Raw genomic sequence first — 22,512 nt, forward strand, 5'->3', positions numbered from 1 at the left:
CTCTGCCTCTTCACTCTCTGCCGTTCCAGCTTGACTCCCAGTGGTAATTAGGTTAAGCACAAATACGCAAAGATGCTCCTTTTCCCAATCAACTTTGTGTTCATCATCTTTTAATTCCACCAGGCACCTCGTTGTTGTGTCACACAAATCTGCCCCTATAGTTTGGCCTTTTATCATTTCTATTTCTGGCTGTCGTGAGCTCCTCAATTTTTCTTCCAACTATATCTACCTTTCCAAGGGCTTCTGGGCAACTCTGCAGTCTGTATCACATTATCCCTCAGTATAGTGAGCACAGTAGGGCATCTCCAGAATGGGAGAAACTGCTGGGTTTTGCATCCATTTCAGTTTTAATCAGGCTCTTCACTTGTGTGCTCAGACACTTCAGAAATCTGCCACATCTGACTTCTTTCATGATTTACGAAGGAGGTACACGTTCTAAGTATAGATAATAATTGCACCATTTAAATGATAATACCAAGATGTTTTCTATAGGAAAGATAATCATGCAGAGCTCTTTTCCCACGAACGGCTCTTTCCGAGGGCTATCTATCCTCACACCAGATGTCAAATACAAAAAGAAATACTTTGGCATGAATAACAAAGTTCATTTGACTGAAGGATTTACCTCCCAGGAACAAGAGCCTCATAAAACACAAACACTGGGAGCAAAGTGAGCCACGTAAGGGCTTTTGCTAAAATTAAACCCATAACTTGCCACTAGAAATGGGACGTTTCATCTGTTCAATAAGCACTAAAGTTCTCTTTGTTTTTATGGCATCGTAATCTTTGATTACTCTGATAAATATTTGGACTATACAAAACATTGCAATGGAGCTAATCATGGTTATAAAAAATCTGTGTGTGGAAATGAATTGGGAATGGGGTGATACCAGCTCATTTCAGGGAAGTTCAAACACAGAACCACATTCTTCTCACTGGCTCCCAGCCTCATTCTTTCCTGTCTCCATGCAGTCATCCACACCTGAGGAAAGTGCTCGTGAGAGCTGTGGTGCTTGCTGGCTTTGCATAGGCATGGTTAGGTAACAGTTCCAGAGATGGAATGGCAGCTATGGGATACGCTTGGGATGCCAGGGGCTGCATTCCACCCACAGCTGAGCTGGACAAGACCTGTAGCCAAGAAGAGCAACTCAAAAAGCATTTTCCAATACTTAGAACTGGCTTTATAATTCAGCCTAAGGAAAATGATCAGACTTCTTGGTGAGGGCTGCAAAAAACCAACATGAAAAGAACAACTTTCCAAAGCAAAAAGCTTTTCGCTACCTCATTGTATTCTGAGCAGATGCATTAATGTAAATAAAGTCCAAGTGCAAATCATGTCAGATAAGAAAGTAATTCCAGCAGTGAAAGTCACGCCTAGTGTAGCAGCAGCAACATTTATGAAGTGGCAACAAGAATATATTTGAATCAATGGGCTGCATATTTATATCACTGCTGCAATAGTGTCACACCCTGTCAAATATTTTTAACATATTACTCCTAACAGCTGAAGTTTGCATTTGGTTCCAGGAGACTGAACCCAGAACAGCTGAACCAAAGCCAAAGCAGATACTTTAGATGTCACTGATTGAGACTAAGAACATGAATTTGCACTTAGCATTTATATAGTCCTTTTCATCTTCAAAGAGCATCACAAACCTTAGCTAGTACCAGCTCACTCACAATGACCTTCATGCCAACCTTTTGGGATAAAAGGAGTCTACGAGAAGGAAAAAAACGGGCAGGATGTGTAATCAAGCACACACTAAGCCTCAGATGTGTAAAGGATCTCTCCCTTGACCTCTGTCCCTGCCTCGTGACAGGTTTTCTCTCGTGGAGAATAAAAGGCCTTTCACCATGGCTCAGGTTTTAAGTCCCCACATAATGTATTCTGTTAACATAAGATGATGGTAGCAGTCCTTGAATAACAGATTTACTATCAGAGTTGTATAGTTAATTTACTATCATGCCTTTGAAACAGATTAGGAATTCAAAACTAACACTGCATCAAAAATTTTGCTGGCAGCTGTCACAGGACCAGCCAGGGACACACCCACGTTAGATTGTGGACTCCACAGCTTTGAATTCCTACTTCTGAGTCATTCTGGGATTTTTAATTTTAATTTTTTTTCCACTTCTTCCAATTCAAGTTAGGAATTTTGTAAATCTTGTTTGGAAAGCTTTCTCAGAAGCAGCAGAAATTTCATTTACCTGTCAGTTAGCTCTGCCCTCCAGCCCAGACTGGCCACTTGATTATCAGCTCTGGGTGGTTCTAAGCCCAGAACCTTAAATAAGTTCCTCATGTTCCAGTCACTTGCACATTTTATGTGGAGGAATAGATTGAAGCAGACAGTCCTCATTTTCCTGGTGACCCAGAACAGCCATTGTTACACGAACACCTTTAATCTCCTCTTTCTGGGTTTGAATTGAATTCAAGTGGGGAGAGATGAAAGAAAGCACTGCACAAATCTGCTACTACAGCTGGTACTTCTTAGTTTGTCATATGTTAGCTCTGATTCTCTTTGATTCTTTTGAAAATTATTGCTTCTATTTCTTAATTTGACAATCAGGCATTCATTACTATTTTTTTTGACTATTTAAAAAAACCCTCCCCCCATCTTTCTCACAGCTACTCCCTCATGGAAAAAGAGCCCAAACTTATGCATTGTGGTATCAATGTATGAATTTAACTTCTCCCTTGGAGGGTTTTCTTGTGCAGAGTACAAATGAGCAGATAAACAACACTTCATTACTTACAGCTCAGCAAAAGACTTACAAAATAAACTGAGGAGTGAAAGGAGGATTAGGGTCAGGCTGATATGGAGAGCATCAGTTGCACTGCAGTCCATTTTGGATTTCTTGCAGGTACACACTTGTAATCTCAGTTCTGTGGTGTTGGTCAGAGGAGGTTTTCCAGAATCTGTCACTGAGATGGGGATGTTGTAATTGGCCTTTTTCAGGTTTTGAAGCAGGATGACCTGGGCATGAGTATCTGCAAAGGATGAGGGGAGAATTAGCCAAATGTTGGTTGTCTGGAGAGGTAGAGGAATCTGCAAGCAACATCAGACATGTCAAAGTTATTTATGGAAATTAGGAAGAAAATGAGAATACACTAAGAAAAAATAATTGAATTGGAGGGAAGAAGAGACAGAACTGAAATTCTTTCATGGACTGAAAGCTACTTGCAAACTTATTCCAAACCCCACCAAAAGAAAGACTTGTAAGAGCCCCTTTTGTTTAAATACATTATTTAGTCTAAAAGTTATTGGCAGAAGTTGCCTGTGAAAATGAATATACTAATGAAATGCTAGGGCCTGTCACCCCCAAAACAACAAGAAGAGAGAATAAATTTACTTGCCAAAGGAAAAAATAACTCTTCTTGCCAGGAAGTACAAAGCTGCTGAACCATTCTCACAATTTCCCTGAGAAGGCAGGGAAGGGAAGTAAAGCCCCTTCCAAACCCACAGATCTGCTGCACCTGGGGAACTGAGGGTCACAGCAGCTGTTGGCACCCAGGTGGGTGTGATAATTCTTTTAGGGTGTTACAGAGGGGTGCTTTGATGTTTGGAGAAGAGCCAAGAAAAAGGCTCCTCCCCTTTGTCCTGCAGGCAGGTACAACCATCACATCCATCTTTAGTTTTTTTCTAAGACTGTGACATGAACTAAAAGACTGGAGTGTGGCAGAGATAAATAATACATTCCAGAAAAGAAATAGGAATAATCTACATTAAGAAGAAATAATGCACTTGTGCCACAGTTTGACATACAAACCTTCTGCAGTTTCATGAGCCTCTTACCATTCATGTGGAGTCCCATGCATTGGGGTATTTTACTTGTGAAGAGTTCAAATACTTAAAATTAGGAAGTTTTTCAATTACATTGCTAAAGCCCATGCAAGAGTTTCATGCTGTCCTATAGCAAAGCCTTGTGCACCTTGTGCAAACAAATCCTGTGCCATGAATTACAAAATTATCAGTCATTAGTAGCCCCTCGTTAACACAAAGATAAAAGACAGTTCAGCCAACATATCAAGGAAAGGAAGAAGTTTCAGGTTTCAGAACCAGTGTGTTCCACTGGCAGCTGGTCCCAGCAGATCCAGCACAGGGTAAAGCAGCAGCAGTTGGTCCATCCTACAAGATTTTCAAGCAAAACTGCTCCTGAATTCCTACAGTGCCTCAGGGGGAGTACACTGGGATAGAGGAGTGCAGGAATAATTACACAATAATCAAAGTTACAGCCTTACTGTTAAGCCTGTTGATTCTCCACAACTTTTCTGGGCCGGATTGCTTGCTGAGTTCAAATTTGAATGGATCTGTGTTGGGATGAAGGTCTTTGTCTGATGCTCCTAGAACCACTACCCTGAGATCTTTTGCATCATCACAAACTTTTGCCAGTGTTGGATAAAGGGATGGGACATTGTCATTGACATCCTCCAAGGTGATGTGTAAAGTTCCTGTACCCGTAGCAGGAGGGTTACCTATAGGAAAAAACAAACATCTGTTTATTAAATCATATTTCCATAAACTCTCGCTCTTATTTGCACCTGCAGGCTTGCAAAGGGAAATAGTTTTTATTGTTCTTACCTCTTTTATATGGAAATTATTGCTTAAAAAACCTGATGAGCCACTCTCATAAATTCACTGTTGCATTTTCAGAATGAAGCCTGTCTGATTCTCAACAGTATGGAAAATTATTCTAAGGAAACCTCTGGGAGAGGAATATTTTGAAGTTAAAATGAGAGTAGGACATGAATAGATATCTGGAACAGAATCTGTTCATCAGCACATACTGAGAGAAACATACTGGGAACCATCCCCTGGATAGATAGCACAGTATTAAAAGAACCAAGAATAAGACAAGGAAGAGGAAAAGTGTCAGCAGAGAGGAATCAGGTTGTGGGGTGGGTGCCCAGAAGCAGAACAGGACCAGACCATTCCTAACAACCCTCAGGGCCACATGGACTTATGTCAGCAGAAGTGAAACCCGTCAGCAGGCAGCTCTGGGAAATGAGATGAGTTATTTACCCGTGTAGCAGCACAGTTTCAATCCTTCTCAAATGATCTGCCAGCCTGCCTCAGCCCTGACCTGAGTGCCCAGCTGCAGAGGTGAGGGTGTTGTTTATTCACCGTGGTACCACTACAAGGCTCTGTGCCAGGGCTGTGACTGACAAACCAGCCCCGCTGGCACTGGGGGAGCGGGAAGGCAGAATTTGCCTGCTGGGAGCCGGGCTGGGACCAGCACCTCATTTCACAGGGGTCACCCAGGAGCTGACGAGTGCTAATAACTTTCAGTCACTGCAGATGTGTGCCGTGGCTGAGCCAGTCACCCACTGCCTTCAGCCTAAAGCACAGCAGCTCCTTTCAGCTCCCTTTGGCACCCCATTAAAATCACGTCGAGGTTTTTGGAACGCACATTTCATCCTTTACTGTACCCGGCACTGAAATGCTGCACTCGTGGGTTGTTTATTCCTTTTTTTTTTCCTAGTTTAGCACAGGGAACTGTGATCCCTGCACTTCCCTGAGCACAAACCCTTCGCAGGCAGAATGGATTCAAGAGGCTGCTCTTAACCTGTGCAGCACCAGGGCAAGGTGCCAGAGCACTCGCAGTTCAAGCCTGCAAGAGGCTCCCTTCAGCATAATCGCCCTGCCCACTGCAGCCCAATAACCGGGGAGACATCGCTGTGCCGGGGGAGCATCCCGAGGGAGGAGCAAACACCCCGTGGTGTGGATCTGATAAACTACTGCCTGCAGCAGAGTGCAATTAGTCCTTCCAATAACAAATGTTACTGATGGTGACACTTCATCTGTTTCCTGCGCACAGAAATGCATCACAAAGGCAGAATGTTCATCCTTCTCCAGCTTTGCCCTCCCTTCTCATCTCGCACTTTGTCATCAGAAGGGTTAGGGTTGAGTTCTTTTTAATGAAAAAGAAACTATTTTTCACTTTTTATTGGACTAATTGAATTTGCAGAAAGACTCCAATACATTTTTTGTTCTTGATATATTATTAAGTAAAGTCATATGGCAGAATGGATGAAAAGACATTCTAGTATTTGAAATATGATCATAAAAGGCAGCCTTTCATGCACTTAATTAAACTGCTGTCTTTAATTTTGAATGCATTATTTCCACACTGGACTGATAATGTCTTATGCACTGCCCTTCTTATCTTTCTCTGAAGTCAGTAATATTAAAATCTGCCTTTTGAAATGAAGAAGCCAACAGCATTATGGATGTCCTGCTATTTTGTCACACACAGATACGGCTGTGTTCTCCCTGCCGTGTAAATGTTTCACTCTTTGAATGGTTCAGGGGCTGGGCAAATATTACACTTAAAAAAGAGAGAAAGGAAATTGCTTCTGTTCATTTCAATGACTTATTCTCTGCTTGGTTTATTTATAATGATTTAAACAAAATATCTTTCTGTGATTTATGAAGACCTCCAAAAGGAAAACAAGCAAATGTCAGGGTCATAAACTGGAGCTTGTTAACACGCGTGTCATAAAAATATAACAAGAAATGAATCAAGCAAAAATGGTCACAACTCATCCTTTGGGAATATATGACTTTCGTAAATTTGACAGTATTATGCTGTTGAAATAATTCAAAATCCCATGATCTCCAGGCGCCTTTGATTTTGAAAGGAAAGGTACCCACAGCATATTTTAATTCCAAACTAAAACTTCTTCTATTTTTTATTGTCAAACCTTGTGTCTGAAAGCAAAATTAATGAGCAAAGCAAGACCTAAAGGGTCCAACAATCCTCGGGAGCAGCTTTTCCAAAGAGCTCCGATCCCATATTTGCCACTGACCAGAACTGGCCACCCCTCCTGAGGCTGAGCACTTTAATTATTTGGGTGCCTTTAGAGCCACTGGGGACAGAGAGAATTCCAAACTCCCACAAGTGGCACATCTGGGAATACACCACGACAATCCCAGGAGTGAAAAAGCATCACTGATTTGTGTAAAAGCTGCCAAAACAGAGGCCGAAGGATGGATAATTTCATCCTGAAACAAAGCCATAGCTTGGTGCTGAACTGGAGTCTCCAATGCAAGGGGCTGTTACCAGGAAATGTAGATTTTAAATTGGATTTGAGTGCTGCCAGCATAAATGACCATGTTGCTACATCCAGTTGGAAAAAAAGAGTTTGAAAAGAAATCTTATAGAAAAAGATACTCTGTATACTTTTAATGCTTGAATCTTAATGAAAAGCTGTACAGAATAATATCAGAATTATTAGTATAAAGTCTTAAATTATAAGCCCTCTTTGGAATAACTGAAGTATATTTTTTGCAATGTTTTTCTCTGAGAATAGGACATTATTTTTTAATATTCAAATTATATTAAAACAAATTTAATATAATAAGAATATTGATACAATTTCGTTTAATTTGTGAAAACCAACAGAAAATCCTCAAGAAATATTCTCCCTTCTTGTTTGATTTTTTTTATTTTGACACCAAACCTGATCTCAGGTGGAACGAGTTGCCCAAGGGACAGTAAGGATTATCAAACACAAAAAAGAACTTTTTCACATGCTTTAAATAAACCAGATGAAAGTCAGTTTCCTTGCAAATAATATAAATTGTCCAGTAGCATGTCTGGGGAACAAAGCATTGATAACCAACGGACAAGAGAAATGTCAGACACAGAAGTCAAAAGGTGTTAGGGCTGGGAGGCCCTGAAGCTGTGTTTTCACTTATATTTAGGTTTATGGTTTATATCATAGTCTTATAGCAAATGAATATTTATGTAAATGCCTTTACATAAAATCTACTTAGAAACAAATATGGAAAAAAAGGAATTTAATTTGAACTAATATGTTTTCTGTTTTGTTACGTATTTAAGAACATCAGAAGGGTTGGATTCTGGCAATAGCTGATAAATTTCCAAAGAAGAAAATTCAACCATTCCAGGGAATCCAGCTGCCACACAGATCTAAGCCATGGCATTTCTGGAAGCTATTTTAAGAGATTTTAAGAAGAATGGAGGATGAACCGTCTCTTTTCACCTGATCATTATGAAAGGTAAAAAAAAAACCTTCTGTACTTATTTCTTCTTATTAAATTAAGCTTCCAGACCCATCAAATTATTACAAATTTTCTATACACTTTTATGCCATGATGCAGGAATTACAAGGCCATTTCAGCCCTGGGGCCAGCAGGGCCCCACTGCCATATGGATTCCCTCTTGGGCTGAAAGAGTGGAAATTCACTTATTCCAAATTTTACCAGAATATTTATGGTTTGCCATTTAGCAGCAGTTGTTAATCCGCTTGCACTATCACTGATGTGACCCCAAAAGGTCAATTCCAACACTTTTCCCCCCCCACTGCTTCTCCTTTTTTTGCAGGGCAACAAAGTTGCAAGGAAACAAAATGAGGGAGCAATTCTAGAAAGAACCATTTTTCTTCATATTTCAGCATGGAAAAAATCCTCTAAGAGTGTGGGTTTGTTAATTTCTGGCACAATTACCTTTCCCCTGGCTCACCCTGAATGAAACCTTCTCTCTCCAGAATTCCATAAACTCCGTCTGAATCTCTGTCACATTGGGGTCAGCTTGGAACTACAGAAACTAGAGAATTTCCTTCATTTTACTGCCATTTAACTGTAAAATGTAGGACTGCCTAGGATATCTCCTTGGGAGTGGATTTTTCACCAATTTCTCTATTTTCAGTTTCATAGTTGCCTGAAGGAGGAGACAAAAAGAAAGGAGCGCTGTAGAAGTTTGGAGCAGCCAGACTGGGCAGTGCATGCTTAGGCCAGGTAACGTTTTGTTCTCTCTTTGAAACAGAATCACAGAATGAATTATTCCACCCTCAATTAGGTTGGAAAAGCCTCCAAGCTCATCGAGCCCCACCTTTGCCTGAAGCCCACCAGGTCAGCCAAACCTCTGAGTGTCACCTCCAGGGGTTTCTTGAACGCTTTCAGGGGTGGTGGCTCCACCACGTCCCTGGAGTTCTTCCCTTCCCTGGCAACACTTGAGAGCTCTTTCAGCGCAGAAATCCCTCCTGATGTCCAGCCTGACCCTCCCCTGGCACAGCTCGAGGCTGTGTCCTCTCCTCCTGTCGCTGCTTGCCTGGGAGAAGAGCCTTGCTGCTGTCAGGGGTCTGTAGGGAACTGCAAGGTTGTTGGAATTGTAAAAAGAAGAGAGGCCCGGGACTCCAGCGGGGGGAGTTACTTGCAGTCCAAAACCAATGTGGTTGATAAGAGCAAAACTCCGTTTATTAGCAATCCAGAGGCACTTACATAGTACACCAGCTTGTTAACTCTTAAGTGGCTTAAAGCTTATCAAAGCGCATTTCTACTTCTACCTAATTGGACTTACATTGGCAAGCTTCTACAGTTATGTTATGATTAAAAGAATTCAGTGTTTACCTCCCCTTCTCCCTTGGTCTTATCTACACAGCTGTACCTTCTCAAAACTCCCTTCTTGTTCCCAGCTTGGTTCTCACAGAGATTTTTCTCATGCAGAGTTTTTCTCACACACAGGCCTTTTGCTTGCAGGCCTATTGCTTGTACAGTTCTTTTATTGATCCCATAATTCTATCAATGATCCATGCCCCTGATCCTTTAATAATTGCAACACAAGGTGTCTCCTCAGCCTCCCTCAGCTGCTCCTCACATGACTTACACACACTTTTTCAAATGACGGCTCTGAGAACAGTGCTTTTCATGCTTTCTAATGATGCTGCTCTGAGAATCTAAACACAAATTTCTGTCTCATCCCTCACGTTGGTTTTTTTCCCCCTCCATATGCTGTTTTTCCGCTCAGAAAATCTGTGTGTGCTCGGTGCTTTGGCAGCAGTCCCCTCACTGCAGGCAGGGATCCCATGCAGACAGCCCTGTTCCGTTCCATCCCGTGCTCAGGCTGAGCCCTATTAATGGTTCAGCCAAAGCAAATGGAACCAGGAGAGTGGGAAGACACCAAAATCTGGGTGTGCTACTCACAAAACTGCTCTCCTCAAAACCATATGCTGACATCTCAGTCCCTAACTCCCCATCAGTCCAAATTTCCTATGCATTTTCCGTATATATTGACATAGAGATGCTCTGTAAAATACACAAAATAAATAATCTTCCAAAGTTACAACCCTTCATTCATCCCCTCAGATAATATATGCAGCTCCTATTTTTGAGTAATTGCATTTCAAAAGAGCACAGCTCTTTCAGCATATCAAATTGCTACTGACACACGCCATCCGTCTTAAATACTGTTTTCAGCATTCTAATTTCTTTTTCTAATCATGGGCCCGTGATGACAAATTAAAACAATATTTTGTGTGCAATTCATATTTTACTGAAATTTAAAATGGCAAGAAAAGGATGAGTCTTCAATTTATTTTCTCTTCTCAATTAATACAGCAATTAAGATAAGGGGTATAAAACTGGCTTAATTGGGTTGCCATGGTAACTAATTGCCTGATTTCTTCAAAAATAGCGTGTTTTAGGTGGAATCAATCTATGGTAATTTAATTATGTACATCATGAAGCGAGAAGACAGGTTAGATACATGTAAGGAAAAGTTCTAATTGCAAACTGCCACACAACTCTTTTTTCCTCCAGGTTTTTCTGGGTGTTATGTGTAACTCTTCACCACACAGAGTACAGAATAATAAGGTTTATTTTTAATGATTAGCAGTGCCAAGACCTGCACAATAAATGGGATTTCCAGGATTACTTGGATTCAACTGGGCCTTGGAAACACGGGAACAAGGGAAAATTAGACCCTGATTCAGGACTTTTTCATTTTGCTGAGGAAAACTGAAATAGTGCCACAGCTCACAAGTACAACTGGCCACAGTCAGAGAAGCAAGGTCGAAGTTGGTTTTTTTTTTTTTAACTGGCAAAGTGTAGAGCAAGGCAAACCCTAAACTCACACCTAAAGCTACTTTTAATGACATTTATTCTCTTTGTTTAATGTAGTAGAAGTTCTCATATTCCCAATTTCTGTCCCAGTAGCCCCATGGTGATAGGAATGGCAGGGAAGGAAGCTGGAATGCTCACACTGGATCAGACTCTCTCGCTGGGAGAATCTTTCTCCCTGGCTTTGGGTGGGTGGGACCCCACTGGGGTGGCATGGGAAAAGTGAAATTCAACTTAAGTTTGCATTTAACCTGACCAGCAAGATGAGTGTGTCATTATTTGTCACCACGTGACAGTCTTGGACAGCATAGGTGGGTTTTCCATGACTCGAGCCACCAAAAACAACCAAAAATTTTGTTTCTAAAGAGATAGAAAAAGCTACAAAATGCAATATTAATTCCAAAAAAAAGAGGGATTATTGCATAAATAAGGTAAATCTGGGGATAAATTATTATTCATGCCTCTAAAAGGAAAGGGAGAAACTAATTTTATCTTTTAAAGATTTCACACATTTTCCAGGTATTTTTATCTTCACCTCCAGACATGGTTTACTCCTCCCTTACTTTTTTTAGATTGTGACTCAAACTCTCAGAATACAGGAGAAAAAAAGACCTTTCCTGGAGAGTTTTTAGCATGGCTCTCCTTATGAGAAAAACGTACAGGTGTTCTGCTTTGTGATCCTCATCCCAAGTTTCCCAGTGAGTACCAGAACCTGCAGGACGACACCACAGCACGGTCACACAGCACATTTGGAAGGTTTGTTCCACACAGGTTTCTCAAACTCAAATGCTTTCTCCTCTGTGTTTCACACAGGTGTGTTTGGCAGAAAAGCTCCCAATAACTCTGTGACACCAAATTGGGTTCAGTGATTAGAGGGCTAAATCCAGGAAATAAAATGTACCATTGTTAGCAATTTTGTTAATTGAATGAAATCTCTGATGTTTCCCAAGATTGCATAAACCTGACTTTGCCCTGTTATCAGCTCATTCTCAGACTAAACACAGTTCATGACACTGTAATGTGTTAACTCTGCTGCATGGTATTTCCCACCAATGTTTAATTTCTTCTTTAATAGGCCAGAGACTCTGTGTCCACACAGGTCTTTAATAAAAAGTTTTCAAATTCTAAAGACACTTACATTGACCTTTTACTGAAATCAAATGTACTGAGAAAATTAGGGTATTTCTTCCAAAAAGTAATTTTTAAAGTGCAATGCGCCCCCATAAAAGGTCAAAATTTATTATCTATAAATTAACACTGTTTCCATCAAATTTGCTGTTACACATTGTTTTAAGAGTGTTTGGAAAGGTACAGGAACTGTTTAGATCAGGAATAACATAATTCTTACTTTACCACCTCTACCTGCAGTTAGTTTGATAATGCTGAGAAATAATATCATAAAGGTCAAAAAGAATCTCATAAAGAGCTAAATTATTTCTTGCAGTGGAGTGACTCCATTTGCTATGCCCCATTCATTGTTACTGTCCTACTGGTAAAGAACAGTTTTGTGATATCCCAAAAATAGAGAAAGGTGTGATGGATTTATACAAAGAACTACCAAGCACAAAGCTCCAGGTTTTACTTGTGACAGAAATATCCAACACTTTACAGATTAAAAATAATGCCCTGGCACTTGCTCCCTGCACTGGAGTGTAATAACAAGGAGCCAGTGCCTGCTGGAACTGATGACAGATTCTCTGTTGACATCAGCAAAAGGGGACGGAAAAAGGATCACTGTGGGGTTTGTTTTCAGCTGTCTCCACTCTTCACCCAGGACAGCACTCAAATGTACAGTTATTTTATAAAGAGGTGATCATGGAACACAATGGGACAACAGATTCTTTTCTGTAAGCATATAAACTCTAAATGCTATGAACACTAAATAATGTTTATGGTTTAGGATATGGCTAAGGTACTTCAGCAATGTCTAAGTACAAGGCTTTATGTGATTTTAGAGTTAATCACTATAAATTCTGGTAAAGATTAGCACAGAGCTCACAGTGCCTGCTCTGCTGGAAGCTGCTCTGGGTACCCATTCCCACTGCTGGGCTGTGCCCTGGGCATTGCCTGAGCTCTCTGTATTCCCAGGAAGGGAAAGCAAAGCCTATGGCAGCCCAGACTTCCTCAGTGCCTGTGCCAGCACATCTCAGATTTGACTCAGACATAAGATGAGAGGCCAAAGGAAATAAAGACCTCCACTGAATGCTTTTGAAAAAGGAATTTCTGGAAAACTATTTCTTTTTTCCTCTCCTCCCTTTTCACCCCAAGCCTGTTAGCCCAAGCAAATGACTTGCTTTATTGGAAATGCCTCTAAATTTTCACTTTATTACCCTATTTCATTTGACAATTTTTAATCCTGCCTTTGGCTGCCCTCTCACTGAGAAGTCCCAGGCATATCCACTGGTATTAGACAGGCTCCACTTATTACCCTGAAGAAAGAGATCTGCAGTCTGTGGACAATGCTGCTCTGAAGAGAATGCAGAGAGTTACATTCAACCTGATTTTTTTTTTTTCCCTTTTTAAGTTAACACAACCTTCTTTTTGAGTCCTGAAATAATTCTGTATTCATGTCATATCATTCTGCCACAATTTGGCTTCTCATCTAATGCAATATTTCAAGCTGGGCATTAGCTGTGATGGCTGGAGAGATGAAGTAGGTCTCCCAGCTGTGCTAGTTCACATTGTCAGTGGCCTGGAAATAAGTTTGGGATCACTTTCCGGGGGTATTGTCAGTCCCAGTCATCCCTGCAGGGAACGAGGCAGACCCCCAAGCTGTTGAGATCAACTCAAAACTTCCTTGGCTGCTTTGGCCACAGAGTCATTCATGAAGGCCAGCAGAAAATTTTTCCACCTGCCAGCCCATCTCTAAGTTTAAGGTGCTCCCCAAGCTGCCTGGTAATTAATCCAGAGGTGATACAGGGCACAAGGTTAATATGAGCTAATTAAGTTCTTCTGTTTATTCCCACTTCCACGTGTGGCAGGGCTGCACACTGCAGGAGTGCAGCGCTCTGAAATGGCCATTATTATTAACCCCTTAGCACCACAGTCCTGCATGCACACATGTGGTGTGTAACCACAACATTCACAGGAGTTTATGGTGCTGGAGAAGATGAACTCCTGCACCAACAGAGCTGCACAATCACAAATAAACACAGCTACAGGGGCTGGAATCAGGTGCTGGCTCAGTACCCCAGGTGAACAGGATTCCTTCCCTCTCTTTCTCTGCTGTTCAGCACAACTTTCCCTTCTCTCATTTTTCCAGAATGGAAAAAAAAAAAATCTAAGAACTAAAAGCAGCGAGGCTCTGGGTTTGCATAAATGAGCAAGGCCTAAGTTGCAGCACAAAAGTGTTCCCCAAAATCCACATTACTCAGGCTGGTTCCCACAGTCAAAACCACTCAGTTTCTTTCTCCATCTGTTCTCTTTGACAACGTCTGACTTCACCTTTAAAACACAACTTTGTCCTTTGGGTAACCCCTCAGTAATATCCCAAATTTTTACTTTCATCGTGAGATGACATTTCCCAGCGCACCAGGTTTTAAGATGCATTAAAAAAAAAAAAAAAAAAAAAAAATCATCTCTATCCAATAGCAAGTAAAAGACAGAAATATGTTTAGTACTACATTTCTCCACAGAAATTTCCTAAGGAAAATATGTATATTAATATATAAGTAAATCATCATCTCAGCAGAATTTTTTTTCTGTTCTACATAAGGTGATATTTTTTTTCTCCTGTCAAGCCTTGCAAATGTTCCCTGAGTCATGTGCTTACAAAAATGTAGAATTGCTCTCTTAAAATGAGCATTTTACAATTCATCACCAGGGCTAAACCAGCTGCAGCTGTGAAAAAGTGTTACCATATTAGCTGTAATATTACAGGCAAATCTTTTATTTATTTTATGCCTTTAGCTCGAGAGATTTGGAATGTTCAGGATTTTCTCTTTCTTTCTCTGCTCCAAAGTCACTCACTGAATTTTCCCTAGATAGCTTAATTTGGATTCTATTTGACAGAAGGAACTTTAATACACACAATATGCAAAAATTGTTGCATTTTAACAAGGGGTTTAGTGATGTTTTTATTGTCACTGTTATTGCATTGAATAGATTATAATCCAGCATATCAAGGATGCATTGTTATTGGTATTTAGGTGCCTCAGGCATGCTGACTGCTCAAATACTGTGAAGAAATTAACTCTGATTAGGATGATTTATTAACTCTGATTTATTACTTTCCAAGAATGTTTCTAGACTAATTGCACCTAGCATTAAGACATCAGTGTGGGAATAAATGTGTGAGGTATAAACCTAAATTAAAGCTGCTCTAAATTTGAAGTTTTAAGGTAATTCCTCTTTCCTCTGCTTTCCACAATGATCTCTAATACCTTTAGGTGGCCACGCAGGGAAGTGCTGCAGCACATGGTTAATTTTACACATGCAGCTTCCAGAACAGAACTTTTCAAGCAGGAAAACCACAGGATATTATGGATAATAATATTAATTATAATAATATTAATAATAGTAATAGTTACCACTGTCTATGGCCAGGAAGAGAGCAGTGTAGACGTTGTTCTGCACAAAGGGAGATTCCCGGTCCAGGACTGCTGTGGTGCCAACGGTGCCATTGGTAGGGTTGATTTCCAGCCACCCTGCTGGGTCCTTGTACACTGAATACCTGAATAAAAGTGCAGAGATTGTTAACAAATTACACATCTAAACACAAAATAATCACTTTACTGCAAAGGAATTTGTCTTTGCACTCAGTGGTTTTTATGAGAGGATCTCCCAGTATTTCAAAAATGCAATTTAAACCTTGTGCCTTCCTTTAGAGACTGTTCAGTGTGGTTAGGCTTAGCTGGCAGAGGGAGATACAGAGAGAAGTTTGAGTCAATTTCTTTGGAGATAAATATATGTCCCAAAGTTTAGCAGACAAATCAATATTTAAGAGATTACATAGGAGCTGTTTCCTACTGCTGTGTCACACAGCCAGAGCACTTCCAATGCGCCTCTGCATCCACACTGACCTCATGAATCCTGTCACAGTCCTCCTTTTCCCAGACTCAGAATTCCAGTTGGACTAGAAGCTGTATTTTTAATTTACTTTTTGAGTGTTTTTATTTTTTTATTTTATTTGGTTTTTTTTACAATTAGTTATTTTGGGTGAGCTGGAAATGCACTGAATTGTGGGGAATGGCAGCAAAAAGAGAGTCAGACAGTGAATTCACCAGGTCTGTGGGGAGGTGGTTATACCCAGCCCTGTTTGCACACATTTATTCTGCACTCTGGGATCTGGAGTTTCCTCCTTCTGCTGATTAAATTCAACCACATCCATGTTGCCTTAATCAAAGTCTGGAAATGCTGTCTCCAAGACCCCCCAACATGAAATTCGCTGGTGTGCTTTTTCCCTTTAATCAGCACAAATATTCACCCCCCCAAACTGGAAAAGTTTAAAGAGATTGTGGAGTTTACACACCAGGAACTTCCCTGCTTGACTGAAGCAATAAACGTAAGAATGTTCATGATTAGGGCCTAATTCCATACTCAGTTAAATATATTAAGTAATAGAACAACGCAGAAGTGAATTAACTGACACCAATTCCCTCTCCAATTAAATGTGTTAATATTTTAAAGCAAAACTCCAATCATATAATCAATACATGGGATAATAACCTGTTTATCTTTTTTGTAGTGAACTATTATAGGTCATAAACCACCATAAAAACTTTTATAGACATTTTAAATTACCAGTAATTGACATGGAACCTGTAATTATTTAATGAGTCTGTGCCAAGGCAGTGCCTCACAGCAGCATTCACCTGGAAGTGAATTCACCTGAAACTCCTGTGTGATAATGCTGCCCAAAAAAAAAAAAAATTATCAGTGCAACTGTGAAGGAATAAACAAAAATAACACATTGTTGGGGGGTAAAAAAAAAGGTAAAATAAAATAAAATGTCAGCTGCTAACAAAGTGCTGACACATAGCCCTGTCCAGGCTGCTGCTCTTTACCACAGCTTTGCTTCAGGCTTGAAAAATGCAACTTCCTGGGTGCTGCTGAGCCTGACTGTGGTGCACAGGAACATTCTGGTGCTCAGGCAGCCAGAGTGAGCATCAAAACTTCTGCATATACAGTCAGGAAAAAATACACATCTTTATAAGCTGTTTTTATGTTAAAATAAGTTAAAGAGCAGATTTGGAAACCAGAAACTTTTGGAATTTATGCAGAAAAGGAGACAAATAGGGAAAATAGCTGACTTATTTATGCTGGCAGAAAAGTAACTCAGAGCTTCACCACTGGCTTCCCCCAGGAGCAGAAATTATCCCTTAGGGAATATGTGGAAAAGAATCAGAGGAAGACAGTGCACAGTGAGATGTTCCATCAGCCCAACATGTCCTTCCACTTAATAGCCATTTAAACATTAATCAATACCTCAGCTTTATCTCCCACAAAAATGAGTGCCTGGAATGGCAACAGTGCAGATCATTATTTCATTTCACTTCTTTGTTTCTCTTTTTATTGTTATTTTTATAACTTTGCAACAAAGGTATGCACAAAAATATGAAACAAGGGCAGCCTAAACAATTCCTAGTCTGTTGTAAAACTGCAAATTCTCAATTAACCCCGAAACCATTTCAGAGGATTCAACACTTCTAAAGTAATGAGAATGTAAAATGGATTGTATTATCTTCCCTGATTGCTCTACAAAGCACTGTTGGCTGTGCAAATAAAAAACTGGATTGTATAACCTGTAATTTGGCACAGGATATTGTAAAAGTAGTACTTTGTCTTTCCCACCACACTTTTTACTTATTGTAAGAGCATATTGCAGTACAGTTAAGATGATTGTTCTTTGTTCCATTTTTTTGAGGGCTCTGCTAGCAAAGGTTTAGAATAGACCCATCATAAAAACCATGATAAAGACAGAAGTTTGGAATGCAAAGATTCACTTCCCACTTTTGATTTCGGTGGGATCTGCTGATTGCACAGCAGCTTTTAAATCAGACCATTTTTTAGGTGGTTAAACATGAACTTGCCTGCATGTACCTACTGTTTCTTCAGTCCTAAACACACTGATACATCAGATGTACACAGAGCTGTGCTCTCTGGTGTGCCAATTACTCTTTGGTCTTATTCTACTTTACAGCAGTGAAATTTAGTGCTGCTCCTGGAGTTTATTTCATTGTGGGTTGGTTTTTTTTTTATAAATTTTAAGCTATGGCAACAGCTCACAGTTCCCAAGGGCTTGCATGCCAAGAGGGCAGGGGAAAATGTGTGTAACATGTTCTGATTGTGACCTCCTTGTGCTGGGTTCATGGCCTGGCATTGTCTATAAGCCAGGCATTGCAAAGAGAGCAGCAAAAACAATTCCCTTCAGCTGGAAATTGTCTGCTGCAATGTTTGAGTGCACACCTTAAACACAGCCCTACAAAGAGGCACAGAGAGGTTATGGATGCAGAACAGAGCACAAATCAAAATACACACTTGTCTATTTGGTGCAAATAGAGTAGCAGATATATGGAAATAATTTAAAACTTATAAATGGCATCTCCCCCTTGCTGCAACAGAGGGAAATAATTCTGAGAGCAGCTCCTGGGGTTGCCTGGTGCCGCTGGCTGGTGGCTCAGTTAGCAAAGATGCTTACACAGACCAGAGCTGTGTCACAGAAGGTGTGCAGAGGTGTGTAACACCGCCACAGAAATCCAGCCAGAGCCACAACCCTGCGCTAACCACAAACAGGGTTTCACAGCCAGCAGTGCCATGGCCCAGGGTGTCACAGGAGAGCAGCCAGGCACACTCAGATGCTGCTCTTGGCAAGGGCTTCCAGAGCTTGGTGTCCACCAGACCTTTCCCACATTGAGTCAAGGAGGCTCGGCTCTCACGCCTTGACAGAAGGCGAAGGAAGGCAAAATGCATCAGTGCCAAGTGTGTGCTGAATGACACCTCTGAGCCAGCCTGACGTGGCACTGACCGGAGGGAAGGACAGTGATTCTGTCAGCGTCGGGATTTTCAGCCTGGGGCATCTGGAGGCTGCTCGAGCTGTGTCCTACAGGGACACCAGAGCTCCCAGCAGGAGAGAAGGGCTGCAGTGGCTTTGGTCCCTGGAATCAGTGCCTGATCCTCCAGTCAGGCTTTGTACACTGTAGCAGCTGTTGACACCATGGTGGAGCAGGGAGCAAGGTTGGGCTGGCTGAACTGGGACTCACAGCCTGGATTTTGGGTCCCAGCTCCACCAAAATGGAATTAGGGAAGCCTTTCATTCATGCTACATCCTCATCTCAGGGTTAAAATGGTGAGGATGTATTTCTGCCTGGAAAAGCTGTTAAAAGGATAAAATCTGTAAATCACTGCAAAAGGCCTGAGAGCACAGGGCAAGAAGGGACATCAAAAGTACCAAGATAGACAGAACAGAAAAGAATATTTGAGTGGCTTTCTAAAGATGCAGAAAGATATTTCCTGACATTTTCAAATTGCCTATCTCCTTAATTATTTTTAACCTATGTTTGAAATAGAGTCAAACCCATATGAGTAAAAATCCATGTTCTCTGTCATCCATCCATCCATCCATCCATATGTGTGTGTTTACTTCCTGGTCTTGGGCAAATCTGGAAGTGTCAGCCCCCCATGGCAGGGGGTGGAACAAGATGATCTCTAAAGTCCCTTCCAACCAAAAACATTCTGTGACAAGACACTGATAGTAAAGATTTTCACACCATTTCACTCTGCCTGGCAGGAGCCAGTCTCAGGAATATAACAAATTTATTCATACACAACTCCAATTCATACCTGCTCCTTTTATGGGTCCTGGTCTCACCAACATAAGTATAAACAATCAGTGACCTAATATTTCCCCTAAGTATAGCTGCACGTTTGCATTTGGAATGAAGAACATTCACGTTATTCACATTTGCTCGTGCTGGGACTGCAGCATGTAATGGCAGCACATGATTTTTTTCTGTGAGCTCTTCCAGAGCAATTCAAGTAAAATAATAATGGAGAAGGTAACTTTGTGTGTCTGTGCCTGTGAGCTCAGCATGAAAAACCCTTTTGCCTCTGAATGAAAAAATCTCTAAATACAGATATTCTGTAATCTTTAAATGAAACCAGTATGAATTTCTGGTTAAAAAATCATGAGCCACTACCCCTGGAAAAAGGAGTAGTGGTATTTGGGAGAGACTTGTACAGCAATTACAGCATGAAGATGCACACCTGGGGAAGCAGTGGTGCTTCTCAGAGAAAGATAAAACAACTTTCCAAAATATAAGTGCAACATTAAAAATCTGGATTAAAACTGCATTGTGCTCTATAGAGGGATGACATAATGCAGAGTTTTAGAGATCAACTGCTTCCCATGGAGCTCCCTCTTCTCCACTGTGCTCTCATTACCTTTTGCCTGCACTAATTACGGCAGCATATGGCACCAAAAAGAGCAGAAAGGGAACCTTATTGCAGCACAGCAATTCTCCAGCTGAACCACACCCACGCTCATTACTGAGGACGCACGGCAATTTTTCTGCTTTTTGGCTATGAGATAACAAAGGTATTCCTGCTCCCAGGCTGGTCTGGGTTATAAGCTTTGGGGAGGGCAAAACCATAAATATCTGTATATTCCCAGCCTTGCACAGCTGGGTCTCTTATTCCTACCCCGCGTGCAACAAAAACAATAATAACAATTCTCTAATGTCTATTACAGCTAATGTTCTGTAACTATACTCACATTTGGTTTTGTAAAGATCATTTTTATGCAACTTCCAAGATTGGTTTTATTTTTATCTTTAATTTTAAAATGTTTGTGGCATTAAAGCCATTGGAAGAATGTTGTCAGAGTAGTTGTGGGTTTTCATTTGCCAAGGCCAGGTTGGATGGGGCCTGGAGCATCCTGGTCTGGTGGGTGACATCCCTACACAGGGCAGGGGGGTTGGAATGAGGTGGTCTTTAAGGGCTCTTCCAACTCAAACCATTCAATTATTCTGTGATTCATTTTTTTTTCAGATATTGAAGAACAATGTGGATTGATTAAATGGACTAATTTCGAGGTGCAGGGGAATACAGAGGTTTGGATTCCATTTTTTACTCAGATATAAAGCTGCTGCCCAAAATCTTCTGCTGCAGCCCCTAAACACAGCTTTGTACAGGGCACTAACTCGTGGCCCTTGTGTTTAGTGTGACAAAGCCTGTCCTAACAGCGGAAGGGAGGCGTTATTTGGGATACCTGAATTCATTTCCATTACAGGTAAGTACTAAAAGGCAACCAGAGGATTTCATATCAAAGGGAAAACAAAAGCATAAATGCTTCATCACACAATGTTAGTGAGACAAAATGTAAGCATTTAGACATGTCAAGAACTCCAGGCCAGGTTATAAGAGAAATGATAAATGCTGACCCCACTAAAGGGCTTTTCCTGATCTTTTCCTGTCAATTGTAACCATGCATGCTGATTCCTGATCCTCAAGGCTTTCAGAACTGTCTGTGTGTCTAACTTTGTGATTCCAGAGAATCACAGAGTGGTTGGGGTTGGAAGGAACCTCTGGAGATCGTCACTGACAGTTTTCAGGACCTGTTGTGAATCTTAAACCTCACAGTGTCTGGCCTAAGCCTTGGCCTAAACACAGTCCTTGTAACCACGCTCTATTAACACAGAGCTAACTCAATCTTCCAAAGAGGTTGTTAGAGAGTCAGAAAGGAAAATAAAATCTGAACTGACCTCTGCTTATACTTTCCAGTGCCCGTCTTTGATTTACACACTCCAGCTGCCAAGCTAAACATGGTTAGCTTTCTTTACCATTAAATCATATGAAATGAACAGATTTGAATTCAGATTCAAATGCACTAAAAGTGTGGCTCTATGCTACATGTGCAGCAGGCTGTGAAAAACCTCCTGCAGTGCTCTCCTGCAGACATTTGGACATGCTCAAATTACTTCGGCTAGATTCTTTAAAAAAATAAAAATCAAAAATGTAGAAAAGCAAATTTAACTGCAATCGATACTATTATTAATCAGAATAAATATATCATATACATATATCATTAAAACCTAAAACCTGAAATAAATCACATTTTATGGCCATGCTGTTGAGAAAGGTGTTAGGCCAGGTGCAATTTTAAACTCACTGAAGATTGGGGATTTATGCAAGAGCCATTTTTCAGCTTCGTGGGATGGATTTATGGGCTTGCAGACCGTCTGTATTTTCACAGGCTGGAAATGTCAACTTAGAGTACAATTAAAAAAAATAATTAACCCCCCCCGCCCCTCAGTGTTGTGCCACAGGTGACTCTGTGCATTTTTGGCCACTGAAAACGCACATTTCTCTGATAACCTGGGTGCATTCCAGGATGAATCCCTCAGCTCTGCAGGTGGGGCATCAAAGCTTTTGTTGTAACTCCCTGCAGCAGCTTTTTCTTGGGTGACCCCAGAGTATCCCTCAAGTTTGTGGGAGTTCATGTCCAGACTTAAGTTTTCAGATGCCTTATGCTGATCCTGTCTGAACAGGCATCACAATTCCCTGCCTTGGTCCTTGTCTGGCCCTGATCTCAGGGATTTTAGCCCTGGAAGTGGTTCCTGTCGCCTGAGGGTTTGGGTTGCAGGCTGTGGCCACACTACAGGCAGGATGTGCTCCTGTTTCCATCTGCAGAGCACTTTGGTGCACCCCATCT

At 41.0% G+C, this 22,512-nt stretch overlaps 1 protein-coding gene across 2 annotated transcripts in view; it reads right to left on the reverse strand.

Annotated features, from left to right (window-relative positions):
- The window catches only part of CDH13 (cadherin 13), a 447,757-nt gene that overhangs the window by 16,329 nt on the left and 408,916 nt on the right, over positions 1-22,512 (reverse strand). The window contains exons 11-13 of one of the 2 annotated variants that reach the window (XM_010403504.4): positions 15,392-15,534; positions 4,241-4,474; positions 2,774-2,989 (exon numbers count right to left, since the gene is read on the reverse strand). In XM_010403504.4, the coding sequence (XP_010401806.1) occupies positions 2,774-2,989; positions 4,241-4,474; positions 15,392-15,534 (593 nt within the window). Of the gene's footprint in view, positions 1-2,735; positions 2,990-4,240; positions 4,475-15,391; positions 15,535-22,512 lie in introns of those variants that run through there. The other variant, XM_019288275.2, reaches the window with a different exon arrangement.

This window comes from Corvus cornix, chromosome 11, assembly GCF_000738735.6.
Source record: "Corvus cornix cornix isolate S_Up_H32 chromosome 11, ASM73873v5, whole genome shotgun sequence".
In the NCBI taxonomy this organism is placed as follows: domain Eukaryota; kingdom Metazoa; phylum Chordata; class Aves; order Passeriformes; family Corvidae; genus Corvus; species Corvus cornix.